The 12718-nt window shown below is 51.2% G+C and overlaps 1 protein-coding gene across 1 annotated transcript in view; it reads right to left on the bottom strand.

Annotated features, from left to right (window-relative positions):
• The window catches only part of LOC132318642 (syntaxin-binding protein 4-like), a 44474-nt gene that overhangs the window by 26980 nt on the left and 4776 nt on the right, over window positions 1-12718 (bottom strand). The window contains exons 2-4 of the mRNA XM_059826598.1: window positions 7216-7289; window positions 1586-1681; window positions 715-784 (exon numbers count right to left, since the gene is read on the bottom strand). Coding sequence (XP_059682581.1) covers window positions 715-784; window positions 1586-1681; window positions 7216-7289 — 240 coding nt within the window. The remainder of the gene's footprint in view (window positions 1-714; window positions 785-1585; window positions 1682-7215; window positions 7290-12718) is intronic.

Raw genomic sequence — 12718 nt, 5'->3', positions numbered from 1 at the left:
GGGAAGTTTCCATCCCGAGGATGGCCACTTTCTGGCTCAAAATACACGCGTCCCCGTGGGAGTCAGGGCAGTGTGCCGGGGGCCAGACACAGCCTCCCCGCAGCTGCGGAGATGTCCTCGGGGACCTCCTTCATCAAACCCAGCCGCTCCGGGGGTTTGGGAGCAGGAGAAGCTCCTTCTGCCGCTTTCCCGAGCATCCACTCAGCCTAAGCACGCCATGCAGAAATGCAGGGCAGCAGCGGGCTAGCACCACGTTTAATGGAAAAGGGGTGCCCAAAAGTGCGGTACTCCTCTGGATCAGTTAATTAGTTTCTTGGCAAGGAGCTGAGGGGCTGGATTGCAGCTCCGGAGGGAATCCCCCGCGCAGAGCAGCGCTGTCGGGCTTAGGCACTGGCTGATCTCCGGCGCTGGGAGCTGCGAGGCTTGCTGGGAAGCTGCAGCAGATGGACTGGGGGTGCCAGGAGCTGTTAAAAACCCAGTATTTTGAGGAAATATCTGAATATTTCACAAATACGGTTTGGGTTCACAGGTCTGTTTTTATATAGAAACTTTTCGTTCAATAATTCCCAAGTTGGCTCTCAGGAGCAGCGCTGGCTGCGTCAGAGCACAGACAAAGCGATGCCCTGGTGTCCTCCGTGCAACCTGCAACCTAAACCACTTCACAGAATTGCACAAAAGCAACAGGAAGGCAAAATTTCCGTTTGGATATGGTACCTCTCGCTTGTAACCCCAATTAAGGAATCTCCATTGACCTCCAGGATCTGGTCTCCTGGCTGCAGGCGCCCTAGAAGAGAAAACTAATGGATAGAAACTGCAGAAAATACAGCTTGAAGGGACTGGGAGAGGTTGGGCAGTTCCTCCCTTTGCTCAGAGACAGGATGAAATATGCATAGGTCGCTCCTGAGATGCTCATCCAACCTGTTTTTCAAGGCATCCATAGATGAAGTTTCTGCAACCTCCCTGAACAACCCACGCCATCGTCGCAGCACTTCCTCTGCTGTAGGAAGTTACGAAAGTAAATACCAAAAAATGCAATAAAGCTTTTACTTAATTCAGTTTGAGGTCAGGTAGAAAACCACGAGTGGCACTTCCACCTGTTCTGGATTTATTTTTCTTTATTAGATGGAAAAATGATGTTGTAACATTTGAAAAAAAAAAAAATCTTTTTGGCTTAAGTTATAAAAGGTGAACTCTGCAGACCCCTGCCTGATACCTACTTATTTGAAGATACTCAGAATGAAATCAGTGGCCCAGAGCAGAGCTGAATTTGCAAAAGGATCTCAGGTCTTTTTAGGGCTGCAGGCAGTCAGTGGCACGGGGGAAAGGACAGGCAGCAAAGTGAAGTTCTTTGTGTGGCAGAGATGGATCTTGCTTTAAAGACACGAAGCAATCGTACATATGCTGGGAAGCCTAGACAAGGCTGCCATTGGATGTCACAATGATTGCCACACTAAAAAAATACCCCCACTACTGGAAAATCTGGGAGGAAGCACCTGGAATGTCGGATAAGGCAACGTATAAAATAAATACACTGGATTTTGGCTTTTCTCAGACTTTGCAGTATTCCGCACCATGTTTAACTCACCATCCACATAAGCAACACCCCCTGGAAGGATCCTCTTGACATAAACTCCATATTCTTCTCCGGTGAGTTCCTTGATGCCACCGATTACTTTAATACCTGGAGGAAAAGAAGTGCCCATGACACAAAGGCAGAAGAATCGGTTTCCATGGGCTGTCTCAGAGGGATGCAGCCTCCGGCACAGCTCCCAGGCACCGCCTGACACCCCTTTTAAAAACCATTTGTGGAAAGCCCCATGTATCCCCTGCACTACACAAGCGGCAGCAGAAGCAACAGGATGCGGCCGCTGACACAACACAAAGGCTAAAGGCACCTGATAGCACCTGCTCGGAGCAATAGCTATGGAGACAAAGCTTCCGAGAAAGGCATAGGCAAGGGGCGCCCACCTTCCCCAACCCCACGTTGATAGAATTACAGAACGGTTTGGGTTGGAAGGAACCTTTCAAGGCCATCTAGTCCAACCCCCTGCCATCAGCAGGGACATCTTCAACTAGACCAGGTTGCTCAGAGCCCCGTCCAACCTGACCTTGAATGTTTCCAGGGATGGAGCATCTACCACCTCTGGGCAACCTGTGCCAGTGTTTCACCACCCCCAGCATAAAAAAATTTCTTCCTTAAATCTGGGCTGAATCTCCCCTCTTTTAGTTTAAAACCATCACCCCTTGTCCTATCGCTACAGGCCCTGCTAAAAAGTCTGTCCCCATCTTTCGTATAAGCCCCTTTAAGTACTGAAAGGCCACAATAAGGTCTCCCCGGAGCCTTTTCTTCTCCAGGCTGAACAACCCCCACTCTCTCAGCCTTTCCCCATAGGAGAGGTGCTCCAGCCCCCGATCATTTTTGTGGCCTCCTCTGGACCCGCTCCAACAGGTCCAAGTTCATCACTGATGGGAAAGGATCCAATTCTGCCGTGGATACCTCAGCCTGTGCTCACGTCTCTGCTAAGACTTGTCATAGGAAATATTACTGGGGCCAAGTGTTTCCCCCAGGAGACCCCCTTCGAGGTGCAACATCTGGACAAGCCCCAGGTTCAATACAGTGGTGAGAACATCCCCGCTGCAAGCTCTCCTGCCTGCCAGGCTCCAGCAGCATCTCCACCGCAGCCTTTGAAGCTGCCACCGACAGCAGAGCTGAGCATCAGGAGCAGCCCCAAGAGCAGCCGCCTTTTATCAGCATTTGGACCCGGGAGAAGCAGCCCAGAGGCAGGAGCCAGGGTGCAGAGATGACCTTTGGTGTGGCCCTGAAACCCCCTCGCCACGGCAGCGTGGCTTGGGTGCCCTGTAGCACCTTGTCAAAGGGCTCGTGCTCTGCATGGTCACCTCTCCAGCCATGGGACCTGTCCCTGCCGGCGTGCGTAAGCTTGTTGGCTGGAAAAGGCTCAAGAGACTTATTTGTCCAGGGCTCATTAAGTCCTGCTTCAAAGATCCAGGCTGTGGACAGAAGGATTAAAAAGCCTGGCTTTAATTACCAAATCCTCCCCAAGAGCCGCTGGTCAGGCATTTTGCTGCTCTGGGCAGGAGGGCATGCTGAGGACAGGCGGCACTGCAGAGAGGGGCACTGCCAGTGTGAAGCCAGCTTCATCCTCTGGCTGCTGTGCTGCTCCGAGCCTTGGTGGGGTCCTGGGGTGCATGAAGTGACCCCATGCGAGAAACACCTCCCTCCAGGGGACCGGAGCATAGCTTCTTCCCCAAAACACAAGAATCCTTTTTGAAACGAGCGGGAGGGAAGAGGAGTGGACCCTGGATCGGGATTACTCGGAACAACGGCACTCTTTCCATCCCTAGTTCCCTTTCTTTTATAACCCAAGCGCTGCTCTAAAGACCCTCACAGTTTTCAGCTACCTCTAGGGAAAGACCTTGTCTCTCAAGCCACCTTACAGGAAAATTGTGATTAAAACCAGATTTATTACAATTTTTCACTTCATTCCCGTATGCACCAATTGCTGCTTCTCCCAAGCACAAAACCCCATCCCCGTCCACATGCTGGAGTTCATTCTCTGGGCTTGATGCATTAAACCATACAAGCCCCTGGGTGGGAGAAGCTGTTTTACCGATGGCAGTGGGAACTTACGGCAAAACACCTCAGGAGGAGGCACCAGTGTTGTTCTCCGTTGCATTTTTTTAAGAAATTCACTAAAATTTGAAATATTGCCCCAAAGAGGTATCTCTGAGGGCCTCATCGAGGGATGGGGGCAGGTCAGGCACCTGTGGACCAAAGCGGGGAAGAGATGCTGCAGCCCCAAAGCCTGCTGACAGAAGGTAAAACCTGCTCATCACCAAGGATGCTCAGCGGGAAAGCTTCTCAGCTCCTGACCGGGCTGGGGTGGCTGCTGGTGGGCTTTGCCACCAGCTGGCAGAGAGACCGTGGGGAGCAGGCTCGCGCTTGGGATGGGTTTGGGATACCCCTGGCATGGGGGGGTCCTGCAGAGGCAAAGCCCAGTCGGTTCCCCTGGGCGGGGACGACACTGGAAGTCTGGCTTAAGCCAAGGTGATGACTCAAGAAGTCATCCTACGTCTTTCTTCGCACTGGAACATGAAGTAATTAGGAATGATAAAACGCATTGGACAAATCGTGTAAAAATCTGCATCTCAGAAGAGGCACAGTCGTAGCATCACCCAGCAGCCCAACGGGACCTGCTTGCGCCAGGCTCCTCTGCTGAGGTATCAAATCAATAATGACTCATTTCACTTTTGTGTTTGCGAATCAATTGTAATAATGGCTTAATATAGCTGAAGTATCTACAAATCCTCCTTTATCCCAAACAATGTCAGGAGAAAATCCGATCTTGTTATTAAAATCGGCGATTACTCACAGTATTGCTCCCAGACACTCAGACTTTGACAGTGGGAGGAAAAAACCCTGACTTTTAACTCCCTTGTTGGCAAACCAGCCTGGTTCTACCAGGCTCTGCCTGCGCTGCCTTCTCACCCATCACCTTGCCGTGGAGGCACCGTGGATGCCGGTCCTGCCCCCCGAGACACGCACTGGGGAGACCCCACCACAGCAGGGAGGAGGAGGAGCAGGAGGAGGAGGAGGAGGAAGGGCTCACCCCTGCCAGGGCTCAGACCATGGCAGCCACTGGACAGCCCAGGACTGATTGCAACAAACTCGAATCATCAAAGATTGTGGTGGTAGCATTCCTGAGAGTCTTCATATTTTATAAATGCAAATGTATATTTGGGACCCAGTGTAGGTAAATAACGGCTCTTTAATTATCACAGCATCGAAGTCCCGGTATAATGCTTATTAAGTCATACTTAGGGCCAGATAATCTAGCCTATTTTAGATCTCTCGCTTTAATCTTTCCTTTCTGGCAAAGGTCCTGGAGCCGATGCCCATGTACCCAGTATTTTCTCTTTTTGCAGAATAAATATTTAAGGGGAAACTCCAGGTGGGCATACAGGTTAGACTAACCAAGACAGCGTTTTCTTGAGATCCTTAGCGGTCCTATAAACTTCTTCAAGACCCTCGAGCTTCTCTGGTGCACCTAATCCCACTCCCACTAACGTCACTGTCGCAGTTCTCAACTTCTCGGGCTATAATCTCACCTGTTCCTGGCTTGCCGTGCAGCTCTGTACCATGGGTCAAGGGGTGTCCTGGCTAATCTGGTTGTTTAGCCCAACTGTAATCATCTCCGGGGCATCTTGACCCCACCGGCCGCCGTGCTGCGCTCCCAGCGGTCCGCAGGGAGAGAGGCCACCCGCTTTGCGCCTAAGCTAGCAATGTTCAATTACATTTCCCTTAATCCCTCTGTTGATCTTGCAGCCCCGGCCAGCTTTTTCTGTCTGGAGGAAGGGACAGATTGGAGGTGAATCACACACTGCCCTGTCCTAAGAAGATGAAGGTCAAGATAATGGGATCTTGGTGTTTCTGAGAAATGCTTCTTAATCAGCCCTTCCCTTTGATGGCTATTCTTTAATTCAAAGTTCAGGTTTTAGGAGCCGCCAGGAAACCCCTTTGAACTTCTGCTGAGGTTCACATGTGGGTTTTCACCTAAAGCCACAGAGCAACAGACCCGGGGCCAAACGCTGACCTGCCACGCCGGCACCAATGCTGCCCTAAAGAAACTCTGCTGGAATAACACCCGCATCTGAACATAAGAAACTCACAAAGGCACCTTTTTTTTTCCCCAAAAAACATATTCTGAGCAGCTACACCTATGGCAGACACGGGGCTCCTGCAAGCACTGCGTGATCCTCAGCCAGAGAGGGATGATCTCTGGAGGACGACCGCTTGTCTTGGGTGTTTCAAGCTTCACAAGAGAGGACGAAGAAAGCAACACATCACAAGAGCCTGTAGAGCATCAGCAAGACCCTGCAAAGACCCCGTGGCCATAGATGGGGGGAAAGGAGGAGTACTGGGACCCAGCAAAGTGGCTGGCAGTGAGCTGTAACATCTGTGCACCTCTTCCAGAGGTCAGCATCCGCCCGGTCAGGCTTTTCCAGGTCTCCTCCTTTAACGAGCTAATCTAACCCAACAGCTAAAATCCCATCAACTCAACCAAATCCACCTCTGGAGATTAAAATATCATATTCACTGAGCAAAGACATTTCTCTGAGCTCCTGTGAACATCATGAACAGAAGACCAGGAGAAGAATAAGCAAAGCCTTTCTTTCATGGCAGAAAGCCCTGGTACCCAAGAGCCGGAAGCAGCCAATAATGAATCTATAATTAATCTCAGGTCTCAGGAAGCCCAACCTTGTTTCTCTGGTGAGTTTGACTTCTCAGGAGGGGTCCCCAAATGGTCACCCAGGGACCTTACCAAGGGGCCCGCAGCTGCTCTGCGGGATGACGGGCTGCACTCGCAGTTCAAAATTATGGAGGAGACTGCGTGGTGGACCGCAAGAAATCCTGATGCAGGATTGCAATTTTTTATAAAGTCCATGAAAGAGCACCAGTATTTATGCCGCTGGATACACAGAGGTCAGATGAGATGCTATACCGCATCCTTTCGAGCTGAGTTTCATGAACCTGTGGCTATTTCTCACGTTCTGATGGATATGACCATCTCTTTTCCCTTCTCTTCCATGCTTTGATGTTCAGAGCACCGTGGAAGGACGTCTGACTCGCACGGTGCTCATACCCTTACCCGTGGGCCAAACTTTCCAAAAACAACTTATACAGCCCCGTTCCCAGGAGAGCTGCAACGCCCTGTATTGCCGGTCAGGGTGGCGTCCCGGGGGGGCCCTGCCTGCAGCGGGGCAGGGGCAGCCGGCAGGCAGCTGGGGAATGCTTGGGATTTTATTTATTATTTTATTGTTTTTAAATTTTTTTTAGTTTAATTTTTTTTATTATTTTAAGTTTTAATTTAATTAATTCAGAAAATTGTAAAAAGGCTTTTTTCCCCCTTGTCCTGCTCAGGGGAGGGGCTCTGGCCCCAGACTCCTGCACAGCTCTCAGCGCTGCGGCTGCTCACCGTCAGCAGGGAATTAGTCGGGATTTTGACCTTATTTTAACCTTTCAGCTGCAAAAGGTGCTATCAGATGCTCAACACGGACAGGCACAAGAGCCGGTATTTCTGTGAGACATCAAACTTCACGTAGGGAGGCACACCACAACATGGGCGCTGGGGACCAGGGGGATGTTCAAGCTGCCCCAGCCCACCCTGATGTCCCTTGCAGAGGTTCAGTACTCACCCAGCCCATTTGCACAGTCGTAGAAATCAAAGCAGTGCACGGTTCGATCCATCCCGTATGGTCCCATGAGCGTCCTGGCAGAAAGAAGAGAAGCATCTTTCTTTCACGGGCTAAAATAAACAGATGCACAGGTGCCCAACCAATATGTACATCCTTCCCACCGCCCAGGACGTTGCCCACGGAACGACGTAGACACGCAGGTTGAGAGACACGGCCTCGCGTATTAAGCCCATGCTGGGAAAAAGCAACCCCCCTTCCACCTCCCCCCCCAAAGTTTATACAGATAAATGAGAGAATATGTGCAGGGCTGGACACCACCCTCCCCACCCAGCAAATCTGATGGACATGTCTGTGATTCATTACCCCAGATTAACGGGGCTGGACAGCTGTCCAGCTCCCGGGAAATGAGATCAGAGCTCGGACCAATGTTCTGGGAATAAACCAGTTTCACAAATACAGACAGCCTGTAATGAAGACAGCCGGGCATGATCTGCTCCCCGGGTTTTGTAAGGCAGGCAGTCTCCATCCCTCTGGCAGGGGCTCTGGGAAAGGGGGATGGCAAGATCTGCCGAGCCGCTTCAAGTCCCTGCCTCGCCAGGTCGAGGGTGGGAGCTTCTCATCGCAAGCCAAAGTGGGTGCAAGAGCATCGTACACCTGAGTTCCCCCCATGCCAAGTAACTCTCCCAACCGCCCCATAGTCTCCCCCTAAACACCCTCTGACAAGGTGGGCATCCCAAATAAAAGACACCGAAAGCGCTCAGCTCCACTTTGCCCTGGCTGGGGACCCCGAACTCCAAACCTGGGACCATTGGCGCTTCTCCTGCTTGGGTGGCCCGTTGTGGTCACTCCCCGTGAGGATGGGTGGACCTGAGGATGGGCGGACCTTGATCTGAGAAACCCAGAGCCAGGCGTGTCGGGTGAGAAACCAGGGATGTGGGGCTCCCAAAACACTTCACTTCCCAGCATTTAAGTGACAAGAGAAAAGAAGTTTCTGAATCAATATAGGATCCCAAATCTGGATACAGCTGAGGAGGGACAATGCCGTGGGGCACAACAGGCTCCTCCGAGTCCAGCAGGACGCAGGAGAGGAATAAACCTCAGGAACTTCTCTTTTCAGGCATCCAAAATACCTCTCAAAATATCAAGCTATTCTGCAAAGCCAGTAACACCCACCTCTGAGATTCGGACTGGAAGCTTTTTATCCTCATTAAAAACAACCCTCCCTTGATATTCTTGCAATGTTTCATGTATTCAAGAGACTGGACAAACAACTGGCCACATCTGGCTGTCAGAAAACAGAGCTTGAAGGCATCCGAGGAAGCCAGAGCAGCCCTGGGCCCAGAGGGGTTCAATTTACCATCCAGGATTTTCAGAGTATTTTGAGTAAATCGCCGAGGCAACTCCACCACGAGGAAACAGAAATAGCTCAAACCGGGCTGAAACGCGACATAAGGACGGAGGTTTCGGTAAAGCAGATGCCTACTTGATACGATCAACTTTTATCCCCGATTTGATGCACGAACGGCGGAGCAGAAGCAGGCTTCGCTAATGCTAGAGACGCAAGAAACCCAACAACAGGCACCAGTGATGATGTCCTCAGCTCTTTCTGCTGCACGCAAGCCATCTCTGCCACCGAACCCTGGTCCTAGAGAAGCCACAGCAGATACCCCTTGGCTAGAGGTGGCCACTGGGACCCCCAGGACAGCCCCATGCCCCCTCCCCGATTCCTGCCCCAGCTGCAGGGGGATTACCTGCTGATGATGATGGCTCCCTTGTAAAGGACAGAGACGGCGGGCATCTTGCTGGCGGCGGCAGCCCAGCCCTGCTGGGTGCCAGCCACTCCGATTTGGCAGGAATCCGTTAAAACGATGGGGAAAAAAAAAAGGGAGGGAGGTTGGAGGGGGTCACGTGGTCTCCCCGTATCCATGTTAATTCCACCCAACATTAACACAGATCCGCTAAAAACATCTCCAACTTTAGATTAAAGCTTACGCAAGCCAAAGCCAACAGGGCCCATCACAAGCGCCTTCCCAAACAAGCGGGGTGGGAGCTCCGCCAGCCCCCCCAGCAGGCTGTCACACTCATCATTTACACAACGGGGTAATTATTTGGATGCATCCTATTGCGTGTCTTTGGGAGCAGCCCCTCCAGGGATGGAGGGCAGCGTTCGGTGCAGGACATGTGTGCTCACCATCCCCTAAAGGCACAGCTCCTTGAGGGGTAGGAGTGCCTCAGCACCGTGCCCACCTCGGGGTGGCCTTTTTGGCAGCTCACCTGTAAACGGATGCCCGAGCAGCCCTTACCCACCAGCCTCCTGCCGGTTACACTAATGATCATATGCCAAGTCCTCTAATAATCATCCCGGTCACAATAAGAGACAATCCCACCACCAAAATTCAGTGTACAACCTTCTGAGGTCCTTCGAGACTCTGCTAATAAATTCATTCACAGAATTACCCCTTTGAGTCATGGGCCAGAGCCTTGGCTGGAACAGATCAGTGCTGCTGAAGGGAAGGGATGGCACAAGCGCCAGAGGCAACGTCAATAGGACAAGGTGACCTCTCCGACCAGCTTCAGAGGGGCTGCAGGAGAGCTCGCTAGAGCCAGGCCAGCCCAACCCAAAACACGCAGGCAAATGGGACAATTTCCCTGCCTGGCAATTCAGTAATTCCTGGTTTCTGCATCTCAGGGAACAATTTCCACACTCAACATTAAGCAGACACGTGTTTGTTTGGGGCTTGGGCACTCAGCACCTTCAAATCCAAATCCTTCAGCAGTCCAACCATGGTCCCACCAACCACTGCCAGCTGCGCCTGGAGCCACGTTCACCCTTCCCATGCGCCGATGCTTCATACCGGCCAGGCGAGATGTTGCAATAAACCACACATTTGTCTGTGAGGTGGTGAAGTAAATGAAAATCGAACCAAAGAGGTCCTCAGGGAAGAGGAGCAGGGCTCAGCTTCCAAGTTTATCTCCAAACCCTCAGATCCCCGACTTCATCCTCCAAAACACGGACTGACCCTGGCAAAAGCATCGGACGATGATGCTCCTCCTGCCGATTAACATCTGTCTTATTTAGAAAATGTTTCAGCAAAATAGCTTCAGAAGTTTTTTAGTGTTTTAAAACTCAGGATCACATTCAGGAAGGATTTATAAGCCACGTATAACCTGCCCGAGGGTCCCAGTCCTGCTACGTATAACCGGTGCTGAAGGTAAACATCCCACTGGCAAAGGGGTTACGCCATACGCTCAAGCTTTTTACTGAGCTGGGGCCTAGCTGAGCAACTCAGAGTAAATCCAACTGGAAAGCCCAGACTTCTTACCCCAGGGAACCGCTGGCGAGACTAAGTTTTTAAATAAATGGGTGAATGGAAGGAGCAGAAATTAAGTACAAACTAACACCGCAGGGCTGGACAGCAGATAAACATGTGCTTAACTTGCATGTCCACCTTACAGTTGACTGCTAGAAAAAAAGACTTTGAAAACTCATTGAAAAAATTGATTTTTTTTCTATGTAAAAAGATATTTTTGCTTGTAAAAAGTGTTTTTAATATAAGAAGTTGAGTGAAACTGTATCAGTCAGCTTTACTTAACACTAGCCTGTATAAGCAGGGGCAGGTGAAGCAATGAGTGGAATCAAAATAAGTCTTACAGCAGGACCATAAGGCAAAAAAAATGCCAACAGCGAAATATAGCACAAGTCAGGTGCATTTCCAGTACATTTTTCTAAGAGATCACGTAAGGGAAAGTGGGAGAGAAAGAAACCTGGAGCGCTGGGGAGAGGCCCAGAAAGGGAGCGGGTTACGTACCGGCGCCTGCTGCGGCAGTGCTCAGCCCACAGCAGCCCGCTGAGCTGCTGCTGAGGAGCAAGGAGGCAAAGCAGGCTGTTCCTGGGGCTGGCTGTGCCCTACACACCATCCCGCCTCCTCGTCCTCCAGGGCATCGCACCTTCTCCAAACCGTCCGACTTCCACCACTGCCAAGAGGAAGCAGGTGGAGAAGATGGTGCCAAGATATTCGTCTGGGTTTCAGAAAGAAAAGAGGGGACGAGGATGGCTGCAACAAGCGCAACCAACAGTAAAGTTACTTTTCTCATCATTCAAGTCTCCCCTTGCCTTTCCTACACAGACTACAAGCAAACTGTGCTGAGAACAGCTGGTCCGCAATAGGTGGAGGTCATTGCTTTAATGTCACTGGGAGCATTGGCACCACATGGTCAACACGGGGGAAGAGAAATGTCCAGCAGAAGATGCAAAACTCCTTGGAAAGACATTGCTCAAGGCTCATCTCTTGTGAAACACACTTTCATTTGAAATTGAGGGGTTCAGTGAGGGCTCTCCCCAGTTAAACAGTTCTTTGCAGCCTGTCTGCTCAGGTAGGATCATCTCCAGGTTGCGTTAAAGCCATACAAGCAGAGAAATAGAGCCTTCGGTCTCCTCCATTATTTCAGCCCCAATGTTGAGGCTAAAACCCAGGAGCCAATCTTTTCATACAACTTAGCCTTCAGCACTGACTGATGCCAAAGAGATCTGGAAGGCTTGTGCAGCCCATGGAGCTCCTTCGGCAGGTGGAAAAGCTACATTGTCTGAAACTAGAACTAAAAAAACCTGTCACCAGCATGGCAAAGGAGATATCTGTCTGCTGGTGGGACAGCCAAGAAGACAACTCCACTGCTTCCCCGGTTGAAGAGGAGCAGCGTGTATCACCGTGCCTGAGCGGGGCTGTTTGCCCCAGGACCCACAGCACCTCTGGACTTCCAGGCTTTGAAGTGACCACCTCCTGGGCTTTCAGGGTGTTAGTTTTCAATCCCTTCGTGAAGGTCTGCAGGCTCCTTGGGAAGGATGCTCTCTCCTGGTTCTCTCCCCCCTGAGTTTTCCCGGCAGCACATTTTAAATTTGGATTTTCTCTTAAATACAATTACGTAACCCTCCCTGCCTCCAGCCAAGCCACGTGCTGCCTGAGGGGAGAGCTGCCTCGAAGCTCCCTTCCCTTCAGTGCCCAGGGCAGGAGATTTCAGCCTTCTTGCTTTAGAAAGCACCATTAAGATCAGAGATATAAAGTAATGGTTTAGGTAGGGGTGCAACAAAATTGATGAGAGTTTCTTTTCTATTCAACAGAAAATCATGAGCAGATGCAATTCACTGCTACATTATCATCCACCACTCCTGTATGTGTCGGTCAAAGGACCTTCTGGGGAAGCAGCCTTTAGCCTGTCCGTGGATAAAAAGCTCTTCTGCATTCCTTCCTTGGACTGTCTTCTGCCTCCTTTGAGGTTTGGCTCCGCTGTGCCCGTGCCCGACTCAGGGCAGCCTTTGCTAGGTAACTTGGCCCCAGACCCCATGCTGGAACCACGCCGGGCAGCACACACCTCTCCTCTTCCCACGGCATCCGGGCCAGGACCGAATCATGGCTCCAGGCAGGATCCTGAGCTTGGTGAAGCAGCGGCACAAGGATGCCAGACCTGAGGACGGGCGGGTTGTGCTGACAGCAGCATCTCCGAGCCC

The sequence above is a fragment of the Gavia stellata genome, chromosome 18 (genome assembly GCF_030936135.1).
Source record: "Gavia stellata isolate bGavSte3 chromosome 18, bGavSte3.hap2, whole genome shotgun sequence".
Lineage (NCBI taxonomy): Eukaryota > Metazoa > Chordata > Aves > Gaviiformes > Gaviidae > Gavia > Gavia stellata.
The sequence above is the reverse complement of the archived record's forward strand: the minus strand, read 5'-3'. Positions and strand labels throughout refer to the sequence as shown.